General features: G+C 43.7%; 1 protein-coding gene across 4 annotated transcripts in view; it reads left to right on the top strand.

The window, feature by feature from the left end:
* The window catches only part of PRR5L (proline rich 5 like), a 41546-nt gene that overhangs the window by 18581 nt on the left and 8632 nt on the right, over positions 1–14333 (top strand). For all 4 annotated transcript variants that reach the window (XM_071427605.1, XM_071427606.1, XM_071427608.1 and 1 more), the window contains 2 exons: positions 8116–8173; positions 11114–11205. In XM_071427605.1, the coding sequence (XP_071283706.1) occupies positions 8116–8173; positions 11114–11205 (150 nt within the window). The remainder of the gene's footprint in view (positions 1–8115; positions 8174–11113; positions 11206–14333) is intronic.

The raw sequence follows: 14333 nt of genomic DNA, 5'->3' as shown, positions 1-14333 counted from the left end.
TTTGAGTAAGGGAGAGAAAAATTCTGTACTTTCTGAAGCGGCTGATGCTGCTGTGTGCGTGCTAACAGCTTGAAAGAGGAAAAAGAAGACTAGTGTTGTTTCCTATCAGATTACGTGATTTATTAGATTACATGGCTTTAAAAAATCCCCCTGCTGTGCTATCAAGTGAGAAGAAAACTCCTGCCCCAGGGGTAGTTATGTTTCACTTCCTCAGCCCCTCTCTGCACAAGTTGTTTACTGCAGAGGCAGCTGCTGGCGGCACAAGGCAGGATGTTTCCTAGACCCTGAGTGGGGTGGCAGCCACCAGCACTCACATTTAATTTCTGGGGTATTTTTGCTCAGTGTCAAAAGGAGCAACTTGGCATCTGTCAGACTTAGCCTGAGGTAAAACTCTTGGTGCAGGCAAGTTGTGGGACAAACTGTGAGATAAAGGCTATTGTCAGAAGTGATACTTTTCCCTCTGTGAGCTAAGATGCAGACTTATTTCTGATTCTAGACTAACGGCATATGGCCATGATAAAAGTTACCACTCCCTCCTGAATGTCTTTCCTCAGAAATCCTCTTTCCTCAGAAATCCTAGGGCCATGGAGTGGGGAAAGACTGTTCATGTGCCAAAGAAGGGCTGACAGCATTATTTCATTTGTCTGTGGGTTCTGTTTCACTGCTGATGCCAGCTGAATTATGGCAGTACTGGTGCCACCAAGATGAGCAGAGTTGAATCAAGCTGCTGATTTGGCTGAAAAATAACCTTGAAAGAAAAAAACCAATGTTTCCAACTACTTCCTTTGACGTGTTGTGGTCATCACCTCTGACATGGGGGAGGTGCTGGGAGTGGGTCACCAGGATGCGGAGCGGAGTGGAAGTGCATCTTTTGGCAATGACTTCCCCTGACATCTGTTAAAGCTCATTGAAAACTATTCCAAGAACCACGTTTTCTGTCCTCCTGCATTGAAATGGACCCTGAAGAATATGCTCTCTGTGTAGCCAGGCAGTTTTAAATATCCTAGCAGCAATTAGAGCAACTAACGGGATCATGTAATATTTAGATATGATAAACTGACTTGAACGTTTTCCATTTCTTATGCCATGGCACTTATAACTGGAGCCACTAAGAGGAACTTTAAAATCACACTTGTTGTAAGAGTTGGGGATTTTACATTATGTAAATTTTATACACTCACACATGCACACTTTTTTATAAGCATTGAATATTCAAGACTAAAATGGAACAGAGCTTTTATAGTGAGACAAAGCTACCTTTGTGATCAACTTGACTTAATTACTCACAAGTCCTTTTCATCAGCACTCATGCAAATTAACAGTTTTTAGCTCCTGAAATTGCTGAAGGAATGTTTAGGAAATGCTTGGAGTTTACGCAGTCTTTTTCTGCTACCAAGCCATCATCATACCAGAGTTAATGAGTCTGTTTTGTCTTTGAAAGAGAAATATAATTCCCATAAGGGCTGCAGTGCAAACTCAGATGTTTGATTCTGAAGGAAAGTTGTGTTTATAAATCTGCCGCTTTAGCAATCCTACTGTATATACAACCCCTCTCCTTGGATTGAAGCCTGAGGGAAAATGCCAGATAGTTGGGGTTTGCAGAGTTTGCTGCAGATCTACCTTAAAGCAGTGCTTCATGCTCAGGCTTTTCAGGACTGACTTTGCCCATGAACTGATTCTAGAATTTCCTGAAAAGGGGCATTTGTACCTACCTCTCTGCTCAATAACAGAGCAGGGCACCATTTGCTCTCACTGCTGGGTTGGTTTGCTGGTGGTCAGCTGAACTACAATAGGGTGGAAATCCTATGACCATGGAAGGTAAGAGGCTGGGATTTGGAGAAACAGAGTGTACTGGCAGTTGGGACTTCTCTGGTGCAGCTCTGTGATTTTTCAGATAAGCTGCCTTCATTTTCCTACTGTCTGGCCCTCGTGTTGGTGGAGAAAAAATTTTAAATATAAAATCAGCAAGTGTTGATAAATTGATGCATTATCTGCCTCATTCTGCAACAGCCTGAAACAAAACCTCTGGAAGGGATGAATTGTGTCTTTTTGCTCTGTATAGTCTTGTTAATCTTGAAACTCATGGGGGGCAAAATGGAAATGCATTTGTGTCTGTTAACTCCAAACTGTCTCCTCCCAAGGCAGAGAGACCTGGTCCCTTCCCAGGCACTGTAACCTCTCCCAGAACCCATAGGCTGCAAATGCAGAAAGTCAAATGCCCAGAACTGATGCCTGATGTCCACTCCTGCACTGGGAATGGCAAGTGGACTGTGTTTCCTCATCTAATCCAATGAGATCTTTGATGTCTCAAAACCAGAGGGCCGCTGTTACATAATTTCCAGCCTGCTGCAATGGAGAGCCGCCGCAGGTGGCAAGTCCTGACTCAGAATTAGACCCAGCTTTCTGTTTGTGCGAAGCTGCAGAGGCTGCAGCTTGTGAGAGCACGCATTGCTGAGGTGTCAAGCTAAGTCCAGGCAGCAAGATGATAATAAATAGCTGAAAAGCAAGTGGTGTCAGCAATGAGGCGAGCCTGGGTCCCAACCAAAACTGATTTTATCTTCTGCCTTTAGAGCAGTCAGTAGTGGTGCTGGGGAACCTTTCTGTGGTCAGAGTTTCTCTCGCTGTAGGCTCCGCAGCTGTGCACGGTGGCTGCAGTGATAGGGGGAAACCTGCTCCCCTCCCTCTCTTGTGGCACCATAAAGATCTTTTTTTAAGGTCCCCACTGCATGTTTTCCTGGAACTCCAGCCTGGAGAGATGACTCCAGCATCTCTCATGATGTTTGCTCGCTCCTTTGAAAGGCTGCTTTGTGAAGCCTAGCTAACAGCTGAAAAGGCCATGTGGCTGCTTAGCCAAAGAGAAAAATACAGGGGGTGTGATGCCAGGTTTCTCTGTCTACCTGTTTCACAGCAAGGCAAGGAAATAATTGTGTAGGCTCTTGCAGTGATGGTTACTGCTGGATACAGGCAGCACCAGCTTTTCTCTGGCCAAGTGCTGTCTTGTGCCTGCTGCCAGGGGCTGCAGCAGCTCGGCTGCTGCACAGGGAACAGAATTCACACTTGTGTGATTTGCAGAGCTCAGCTGTGTGTCTGCAATACTCTTTTGGGTCAAGCTGGGCTTTATTATTGTATTTGTCTGGGAACCTCTGTTTGGCTGGGAACCTCTGTTCTTGCAGGTCTGCTAATTATTTCTGCTTCATCCGGCACTTTCTAGAGCAGCTTTGATGGAGCAGCTCCAGAGACTCTATGGCAACTGTCCAAGTTTGTTATCATGGATGGAATCCCTCAGCAGCTCAGCACTAGTCCTGGGTGGCAGCAGGGACACCTCCTTTCAGGCCCCAGGACTGTAGATGTGTGTAAATCCTTCCAAAGGGAGCCAAGTTGCTCCCACTCAGAGCATGGTCAGGGTGCCCTGGCCTGGCTGAGCAGGATCCCCCCTGGAGCAGGGATAACCAGGGTGAAGCCAGGGGCCCTGGCTGTGGGGTTTTCCCAGAGCTGCTGCCTGCCTCCTTGTGGTCTGGATCATTGCAGTGCTGCCTACTTGGTCTGCTCCCCTTCTTACCCTCCTTGCCTCACTTCCATCTCTTCCAGTGGGCTTTCTCTTTTATCTGTTGTGAACAAAACCAGCTCTAGGAAGAGTCATTTTAGGATGTGATTTCATATTTATCTTGCAGTTTCTCCCCTGTGTAGGATCGAAGTGATCTCTCTGCTTCTGTCAGTGTTTCCCCTCCTGTTAAAGAAAAAAAGCTGGGGGTGGGAGGGTGCTCTAGATATGAGATGCTGCAGCTCACACAAATTTGTATTTTGTGAAACACTGCCAAGAATTAGGTAGGTGTTTGTGTGCAGCTGGCAATAACTTTGTAGAAAATACTTGGCAAGTAAGTTTGGGTGATGCTTTTTCTCTCAAATTTGCATCAGATTATCCACAAAGCAGTGGCTATGTGCTTGTAGAGCCTGTAAAAGTGTGGTTTAGCACTAGAACACAAAGCCCCAGCTGCCTATAAAACAGGGTGCATTTAAGAAACGCTGTAGCTTTCTGTAGAAAATTTTTTTTTCTGCCCAGCAAAATGAGGTCAATTAATTTGAGTATGTTCTGGATCAGTTTACTTCTGTTTCAAGCTTATGTTGTTTGATGAACTAATATTAATTTGTTAATTTGAAGGTGGCTTTTAAAAGGCATACTAGCCATGTTTGGCTTGGAGACATTAAGGGAAAGCAGAATTTATCCATAATTAAATGGATGTTTGTGTAAACCTTTTTCCCTCAAAGGTAATGACTTATTTGTTATTAGCAGGGGGATTAATTTGTACTTTGCTGTACTGCAGACATGGCATTTAGGCAAGATGTGAAGTTGCCTGGGATGCCTTGAGCCTCCTTGATGATTTCTGTGGAGTTGCAGCCAAAGTTACTCAGCTGTTTTCCACCAGCCTTCTGCTTGCATGTAGCACTCACAGCCGAGCAAGCTGTGCTGGTGGCATGGCTGTCACCCCGAAATCCTTCCTGTTGGCTCTGTCTGGGGGCTGGCACCACACCCAGGGTGCTGGCTGAGTGCTTCTGACGGGCAGCATCTGATTTGCCTCGGGCACAGTCCGATGGGCACCATTCTGCCCAGGGGAACTGGGGCTGTGCACAGGAAGGGAATGCCCAGATCCTGCAGTGGGAGGGAGGGAGGGAGGGAGAAGGTGCTGGGCACTGCAGGCTCTGCTGGTTTGAGAGGGGAGCCCCAGCTGTTGTGCCTGGGACAGCTTTCACCTCCTGGGAGGATGGTGGCGCTGGTATTACTCCATTGGGCGTGCATGGAGACATTTGCCTCAATTTCTCTATCGGGGAAGGCAAAGAGGAAAATACCTGTGCCAGAAAAAAGGAAGGAATTGTATGGGTTTTATAAGGTGGTGGCTGACTGCCTTCAATTTTTTTTTTTATTCCAAATGGTTTGAGGATGACTTTAAAGAGTAGCAAATACAGACATGTTGTGAGAAGCTCTTCACTGAGGAACAAATGAAAAGTGATTATTTTCCCTTTGAATCCTGCCTTTAGAAACTTAGGGCATCTAAAAATTTACTTAAGAGCTTTCTTTTAGCTGCCTTTCTTACCGGTGTATCTGAGTCAGCTATTTTGGTTTTCTGCTCTCAGAAAAGGGGTCAGCCTGTGAGATTTCACAAGGTCACTTCTATCTGCTGCAAAACAGATCTCTCTCCAGATTTCTCAACTGCATGTACATGTTTTGAAGTTGGGACTTTGTTTCTCTGCACAGCAGAGTAGCAAAGAGTAAAGGCAGGTTTGCACCTCCCACAATGAGCATTAAGCATCCCGTGGTGTCCCAGCAGAGGGTGAGGAGAACAGCCTGGGGAACCAGGAAAAGCTCATTTGGGGAGGGAAGGGAATCCCTGCTCCCCCAAGCTCCCATCCCTGCTCAGCTGTAATTGCAAAGAGATGGAAGGTGGCAGCTGAACTTTTTCAAATAAATGTACCTTTCAAGCTTACTTGGTATGAGTCTCTATCTGGTCTTGCTTTAAATAGAAGATTTATTTTTCCTCTTAGCTCTATGCTTCTGGCAAGCATGCAAGGGATGCAGCAGCAAAATGAGATTTATAATCTAGACAAGGTCTGAAACAGACCTCCACTGCAGCTGGAGTAGCTTGTATTGATTTGTCAGCAGAGCCTGTAGGGTTTGGTAAGGACAATTTGCCTGTCCAGCTTGCTCTGTGGGATTAATATTTGGATTGAATGAATTCCTAAGCCTGTGACTTCTTGCAGAAAATTAGGAAAAAGTAATATTTCCAGATATTTTCAGGACAGGGAGAAAGGAAATAAAGTGTGGTTGATTTTTACTTTTTTTTTTTTTTAAGTCTCTTCCACAGGAAAAGGAAAAATCTGAGAGGATAAGTGAAAAGTCTGCACTAACTACAGTAACTATATAGCCCTAATCTCTTCTTTAAGGAAACCTTTAGAGTGAGATTATGCAATCTCTTTAGCACATGGAATTGCTATAGTACATTCATAGGAGCATTATAAATTTGTTACCACAGAGTAATGATTTATATATCTATTTTGCAATAGATACAGCTGTGCTGTCCACTAGCATGTACAAATGTGTTCTTTTGTTGCTGACTGAGTTGCAAAAAGAACCAAACAACCCCTGGAAGCAAAAAATATCAATAATATTAACTTTGAGGCAAAGTACCTGGAAAATTGTATCCAGAGTGGGAAACATATGTAAAATGAAATCTAACATTCTATGGCAGATAGAGAAGGAATTCATATTTCTTGAGAGAAACACAAGAAAACAAGAATCACGTCCTCATGTGTGTATATATGTATATATACACACCTTTATATTACAAAGCAGTTTAAAATAATACAGTATTAAAGACCAGCTCTAAATTTCCCCTGCAGTATATGAGAAGTAATTGCCTTGAGCTACAGGTTGAAAAATAAAGAAGTTCAGTACTTTTTTAAATGAACTGAAAGCAGGATTAACGTGCCATATCACTCCAACATCTATTGTTCAAGCAGAAAAATATTTCTAGTGTAAGTGGGTTTCACTTATTTCCCCTTATGGTTTTTTTCATTACAGATTTCTTTCTCCCTCCTTTTTCACACTGTTGGTTTTTCCTGGAAAGTTTTTTTGTTGTTGTCCATATCATGATATGTCTAGCCATTTATTTCTGTTGAATAAATCTAAAATTTGAATGGACAGCCTGGCAACTTGGTATTTCCCTCCAAAGCCCATGTTCCTGCTAGAGGATCTTCATAAAACTGTCACCTTCCACTCTTTGCTAACATTTGGAGATGTTGTAGGTTTTTTTTATTATGTGACCATATTTATCCAGATTGCTAATTCCTGTTGTCGGTGCCCAAGTGAGAAATATCTCCCATCCTGAGGATGTCACAGAGGATTGTCTCCTCCTTTTTATACCCAGCTTTGTGATAGCTTCTTGTTGGAGGGAGGATGCAGAGGTGTGCTGCTCTCTTGGCTTGGGGTGCTTCCAGAGATGCCTGTCTCTGTGTCAGGGCTGAGCCAGGCTGGCGTGTGGTTCCAGAGGCAGGCTTGCAATGCAGAGCAGGAGCACCAGGGCAGGATGCACTATGGCAGCTCATCAGGAGGCTGTGGTGGTGTCCACTGGGAATGACAGAGATGTGCCTTGCTCCTTGGCTGATGGAAGGTTCAAAAGTGCAGCCTTGACCTGGTTCCCATTAAAACCAGAAACTGAACAGTGGGGGAGTCATCTCTGACTGTTGTGGGCTACCCTGATAGTGAATCCTTTCAGAGAGGCAGAAGGCCTATATTCTCTATCAGTGTGATCTCTGTACCTTTTTTAGGATGCAGTAATATTGTGTTATGTGGGATTGCAGTGCCTTTCTCTGGCATTCTCAAAGCTTTTCAGAATAACTGATTCACCTGGTGCTGGTGGGAGAACAAAAAGATAGGTGTTGTTTTTGCACCATTCTTACATTTGGGGAAGTGGGAACAAAAAGCTAATCAGGTATTTGGATGTCATGGACTGCAAACAGGCTTATTGATATCTTGATCTGTCTGGTCCATGAGAGTTAAGTTTATCTAGAAAGACCAGGTCCTGCCAGTTCTTCTGCAGCTTGACACTGCACACTGAGATCATCCAGCTTCTCAATACAAAAAGAATGACCTCATGGAAAGACAATAGGTAGGAGTAGAGAAGTAGATGTTAGGAAGCTGAACTTGGCCTGCTGTGCAGTTAGACAAGCAATAAGCAAGTGCAAAAAGAAGAAGAGAGTGGGACCTTTTCATGGCATTTGACTCTTTGATCACCTCCATCCTGTAATTGAGTTATAGCATATGTGGGTGCACCATTATGGTAAGAACCATTTTATTTTCTTGACTCCCTCCCTGTGACCCTTCCCATTTCTGGGAGATGTTTCAACTGCTGTGTCTGTTGCATTCTCATGTCTAGCTGAACAAGAAGGGGTTAAGGAATGCCTAGCACTCACACTGAGACCAGTGCTGGAAAAAGGTACTGCAACATGACTAATCTGAAGATTAATGCATGCAAAGTGGGTAGTATCTGACAAAAATGCATTCTTCCATGTTCATTATAAATAAATAAAAGGCAAATGCACGTCTCTCTTTTCCCTTGTCAGAACCAGCTCCTTGCGAAAGGCTTGCTGTTTATGGAGGAGAAGGTCAAGCTGTGTGAAGGTAAGTATAGTAGGAAACCTGTTCTGGAAGCTGTGCTTTGATGTTTGGTCAGATGAGATGATTTGCCTGTCTGAAAAGCAAACAGCCCTGTCTGGTGCTGTCCTGGGGTGTCACACAGCCCCTTGGGAGCCCTGTGAGGCTGAAGAGAGGGTGGGCTGTTGGGATGGCCCCAGAGCCACGATGCTCCCACCAGCCATAACTGCACCACAAAAGCAGCAGTGTGGCTCTCCTGTGGCAGCTGAACCTGGGCTCATGGCACTTCTGGTCTGGACATGGATCCTGTTGTGAAACTGCTTGGAGCTGCCTTCTGCCTTTCACTTCTCAATGCGATTTGCAGCTTGATGTAAGCGTAATTTTGGTTTCTCTGTCATGCCATTGAGAGCTGAACTATCAAGCTTTGTGTAAATTTAAAGAAAAGAACAGTCTTTTGGGTGAGAATGAAATCCTTCAGGAAAGAAGTTGATCACACATGGAGCTGTGTTCAAACTACTGCTGCAGAGCCTGTGGGCCAAGGTAAGTGTGGTGTGGCCAGGCATTGCTGGACCTGTGGGGAGCTGCTCACATTTAGTGACCGTTTGCTCAAGCGAAGCCAGCACATCTTTATTCAAAACCAAGCTGCTGTTTGGTTTGACCCAGTTTTCTAGCCTGCAGGGAAGATCTCTTGCTAATCACCAGAGTGTTGTATGTGGGTCATTAAATGCCAATAGATGCTGATAATCTCACGTCATTGCTGGGCCTGGATTCCTCTGCACCAGCGTGCACCAAGTGACTTCACCCAGCTGGCAGGCTGTAGGATTTGGGCCCCAAAGGAGTAAGGGGTTGCCAGCCTTCTGCTTGGGGTGTGCTTCTTCAGCATTGACCCTGTGAGGGAGGAAAAAGGGCAGACTCCTGTATTTTCCAAGATGTGGAAAAAAGGCAGAATTCTGCATTTCCAAATGTGGGTACCTGCCTTGCCACTGCCAGCTCTTCAGAGTGAATGCTGCACAGCTTACCAGAGACTTTGGTTTCTGTATTCATATAACACTATTCCAGGGTTTGCTTTAGCATTATGAAAATTTAGTTTGAGTCTGTAATAAGCTGAGAGCTGCCCAAGAGTATGTTGCAGGTGCTCAGGTAGTTTGGGTCAGATGAAGTTTCCCAGGCAGACAGAAAAACACCTTCTATGCCTCATTTTTCTGTCCCTAGCTTGAAGTGACACTGGAGCCACTTTGCTGTGCAGGCTGGCATCACTGCAGGAGATGACTCATGGACACCTTTCATTTATAATGTGTGGGCTTGTGGCAGGTCTTGTGGTCACAGCAATGAGGATTTCTTGTACATGCTTCTGGTTAGTTCTGTCTTCCTGGAAAACTTACCCTGCCCCTGCACCCAGACAGAGTGGCTGCAGGGCATGGCAATGTTTCATCTGTGTCTATTTTTCAATCACACCCTCTTTAACGTGATTTTTCTTTATACAGTCTGTCAGAATCTCTTTCAATGCCTGCAGGATTTATGATTTCTTGAAGAAACAAACCATTCCTGCTTCCCCTTCAGAAGGAGAAGTGATCTTTGACATTTCATTGTGTCTCCAGACAGCAAAGCATTGTAGTCCTGGGTAGGAGGCAGAGGAGGGAAAATTTTAAACATTCAATTAATCTGTTTCCTGTTGTCTTTTTCGCTTGCACTTGGCTGTTGTGGTAATGGGTAGCTGTTGTGGGGGTTTTGGGTCTTTTCTTGTCTGCCTGCAGTTCCAGATTTGAAACCATAGTCATACCTGACACAGTGAAGCATCTCTTTGAAATTTTCTGTGGTTGCTAGTGGGCTGGCTCTCTGCTCAAAGGGAAATGTCTGCAGGATCTAGCCCTGCTGGCTCTCTGCTCTCTGGCTGTGTCCTAAGAAGCACAAGCCATGGGCAAGCAGAGTGAAAGTCTGTGTGGAAGTCTGCAGATGAGGAAAGCACTTCAGTACAGAGTCATAAGGCTCCTTTGAGTTGCAATTTTACATGTATTCCAGTTCCTCATGTTGGGCCTTTAGTGACCTTGAGGATGAGTCTTCAAACCTGTCTTGAATGACCATCTTCCATTACTGCTCCTTGAGTCTAGACTGCTTCTGAGCTCCTGAGAGGTATCCCGGAAAATCCTTTTGTCAGAAACTTGTGGTTTTAACCCTGAGTCTGTTTGCACCTGAGATTTCCAGGGGTTGCTCTAAGACTTGAAATAAACATTGCAAACCTTAAGCTAAAGAACTTAGAGGCTTTGGGCCCAGATGCTGAGGAGTGCCCAGCTCTGTAAGTCAAACCTATGAGCATAATTTGGTCACGATTGTATTCCTGTTATGGGAATCCCAAGATTCATAGCTTAGTCTGCCTTGGTTTTAAATACCCACCTACATTTGGGGATGTTTGTTTGAATTAGAGTCATATTAGGGTTGGCCACACGTGGATTTCATTTGGGAACCTTCACAAGTGCCTCATTTGTCATTAGTGCCTTTGTTGGGATTCCTGACAGGTACTGACTGCTGCTTGGTACTGAGTGGATGCTGGAGGGGGCTCAGGTCTTCTGAATGCTCTCCCTGACCTTGTTGCAGGATGATGTTGGAGTATCAGCTGCTGTTGGCTGTGACCTGCTGGTTCTCAGATTCAGCTGGTTTTGTGTGGTCTCTCCTGTGCTAGCTGAGCATGTTAACTGTGAGCTGTGCCATTGCACAATCCTGGGCTGTAGAGTTAAAGCCTCTGGTTCAAGAGGGGCTTGCCTCTTTTGTTGGAATTGGTCTCATGTTTTGCACAGAAAAGGTCACAGTCTCTGTTGGTTAAGGGGAAGCTTAGCTGGGTGATGTCCAGTTTTGGGCAGAAACTGCAGAAATGAAGTCTCTTGCCTGGGGAATTAGGGAGTACTTGGAAAATCCAACTTGCTTTTATTGTCCCTGTCACTAAAGCTCTTGCTCCAATCTCTGTTTTCATAGGTGAGGATCGCATTGATGTCCTGTCTGAAATCTGGGATCACTATTTTACAGAGACTCTTCCTACACTCCAGGCAATATTCTACCCAGTCCAGGTAATCCTAATTACAGTTCACTCAGGTGAAGCAAAGTGACTGCAATGCCTGCTAATGGCAGGTTACAACTTCTCTGCCAGCAGCACTGTTTGGCCAGTGGCTAAATACACATCAAAACCTTTAAACTAAATCTTGGAGAAAGTAGAGTTTATCCAAGTATTAACTATAAGAAGGACTGCTAAAATCTACTGGACAAGCATGGTGTTTTGGTGAGTTAACTGAATTTACTCCCAATTGTCTACTCTCTGTGCTTAGCTAAAATTGCACACTGAAACTGTTGGACTGTGCCTTGTCTAGACTGAAGCTCTGGGCTATTTGTATTTGTCATTCATTCTTTTTTAAATAGCTGTGACTGTTGGTGCAGATGACAGCACTGACAGCTTGTCTTAGAGGTATAAATCTGAAGACTAGCTCAGGAGAAAATGTGATTAACTCACCTTAATGACTTTTGAAGGGCTTATATCCCATTTGTGCCTTTGGGAAATCCTCAGTTAGGTTTTTGAAGCTTCAGTATGGGGACGTGTAAGTCTATGAGTAGAGGAAGAATGAACATTTTATGCAAAACCTTTTACACTGGGTATTTTGAAGGCTGAGTATCCCATCAGAAGTGTTGAGCTGTATCATTTTTTAATGTAGTTTTACTCAGAGTTTCTATATGAGCAGTCTAATTACCTTCCCAGCCTATTTTGACTTTTCTGCCATCAGAGAAAAAGAAAAATGTACCTCATGTGGAGAATGATGTTCTTGGAAATGCTAGCCTCCTCCCCTTGACTTTTGCCTCTTCTGGAAGATATTATTTCCAGAACCTTTTAAAATTATTTTTCCCTTGTATTATTTGAAAGGCAGCAGGTAAAGCTCAAAGGTTGCCCTTTTCCTCTAATCCTCTTAAAGCTGGCATTTCCTAAAAGAGAAAGGACTTCTGCAAAGACAGACACTAACCTTTCTACTGTGTTTATTTTTGTTCTTTCCTTGCTCCAGATGCTTGGAGGTAGGTGTTTGACAGGTAAAACTGTGCAACTATAATACCCTCCCCTTCTCTCCTTTTGCAGCTAACTCTCAGTGAGGGAGTGACCTATTTAGGCAGGGGTTTGTCTGCACTGCAGCTACCTGTGTACTGTGGAAACTGTGAGCTGACTGTGTCATACCCACTGATGCTGATAATTCTGCCACTTAACACAAAAATCTACTGCTCTGCTATTAAATGTCTGTGATGAGAAATGGGGCAGAAGTTACACCACTGTGGGTAAAGCTTTTGGAATTAACTTAGTGGTGAAAGGGTGACTATGGGGTGTTGAGATTCTTTGAAAGCATAATTATTGAGCTGTGTTTGTCTTATTGCAATATCTGAATCACCCAAAATATATGAGCAAAGTTGTAAAATTTGGGAAGTATAGCCACTTTCTGAATGAGGAACTGAAAGGTAAACAGGCAGGATATTTAAAGCTTTGTAGGCACCTCAGTACTAAACTGTATCTATGGATGGATTAAGCTGCCTAAATACATCCAAGAATTTAACTCAGAGTGAGCTGCTCTAGGCTACCAGAGAGAGAGTTGCTGGTGCAGCAAGAAATAGAAATGGCTCTTATGCCAGGCCAGTGTCCTAATAACAAGATTGGGCTTTTCCTAGAAATAGGGAACTGCATGTAACCACTGATGTGGTGTGTCACAGCATGAGAGGAGAGCTCATCCAGTGAGTGCCTTCCATCACGCTGCAATTCTTTGTACACTGCTCTGGTAGATGGGAAAGTCAATTTGTTCTCAATTCCCTATCCTTTCCTGCAAATACCAGCAGGATTTTTTTAGTTGTGCTCTTCTGTGATGCCAGCAATGACCCATTCAGAATGAAACTGAGTCAGCCACATGCGTGAGTGTATGTTACCAAAGGCAGTAACTCACGCAGCCTCGTATCTCAGCTAAGTTTAACCCCAAGGCTCGTAGCTCTTGCAGAAATATGACCTTTAAGCAGCCAAGTTGGTTAAATTGCTGTACAGAGGGAAACTATGTAAACAGGTCACTCACTGGCTTTCGTATAGTTGCAGCTGTTGATGTGACTATTGGTGTGGAAAAAAGAATAGCAAATCTTGTTTTGCTTGGCACAGAAACGTATTTGCATTTTGAAATGGGGTATGAAGTTAATGGGACTAAACTGCATAATATAAATAAAAAGTTTGCAGCTGCTGAGATATAGTTTCAAGATAGGTATTGGTCTTTCCTGCACGTTTTTTCCCCTACACAATGATGGTTTAAAACAGCAAACTGGTTTTTTTATGGCCAAGCTCTCCTCCATACTATTGGTTTTAATTCATATTTACATATTGATAATGCTGTTAATTATGACCTGCAACCTGTTATGAATTAATGATTACCTGCTGTTAATTTCTTCTAGCTAAATATTTGCTATGTTATGAGTGCTAAATATTTGCTATGTTATGAGTGTGTTATGGAGATCATAAAATGATTCCCAAGCAGACCATGGGGCAGAGATTAACATACTGAGAAGAACAAAGCAAACTTTTCAGGCTGGAAAGTGCTAGGCAGAGCTGGGAGAAAAATTTCTGCTACTGAGTTGCAGTGGGGCAAGAGAAAGTCATGCAGATATTGAACATAGCAGAGGTGAAGATGGTAACACAAGAATGCCAAATGGAGTTAGACTGTGTTTAAAAGTGCTGAGAAATATTATATCATCTGTTAAGCCTGCTCACTTATGTTGTTGATGTAAAATAGGAATGCCTTGCAGAGGATATTAAAGCTATTGCTTTTTAAAATTATGTTTGGTTCAAGCAGTCTTGCTAGCTTTGCTCTAGCCTAAATCCTAAAATCTGTAATGGACAAACTTGCAGATTTTTGTCATATCAGCAAGTGCAGATGTTGAGCAAAAAGAGGGTACAGTATAGGTCAGAGGTAGGTTTAGTTAAGAAATATTCTGAAACAACTTTGTTCCCTACCAAATCTTCTCTGCTTTTTCATCTCCAAGTGCCAGAAGCACAAGCTACATCCAGCCTGGGTTTTTTTGTGAACAAATTGGAAGGCAAGTAGGTTTTATGAATACATACATAGTCAGTCATTTGGTGAACTACAGGCCCATTTCTGGCTTCACTCCAAACCTAGTGGTGCCACAGATGAGGCAA

The sequence above is a fragment of the Agelaius tricolor genome, unplaced genomic scaffold, assembly GCF_023055355.1.
Source record: "Agelaius tricolor isolate 1412-34295 unplaced genomic scaffold, bAgeTri1.0.p SCAF_5, whole genome shotgun sequence".
In the NCBI taxonomy this organism is placed as follows: Eukaryota; Metazoa; Chordata; class Aves; order Passeriformes; family Icteridae; genus Agelaius; species Agelaius tricolor.
Note: the sequence above shows the minus strand (reverse complement) of the source record. Positions and strands in the feature narration are given on the sequence as shown.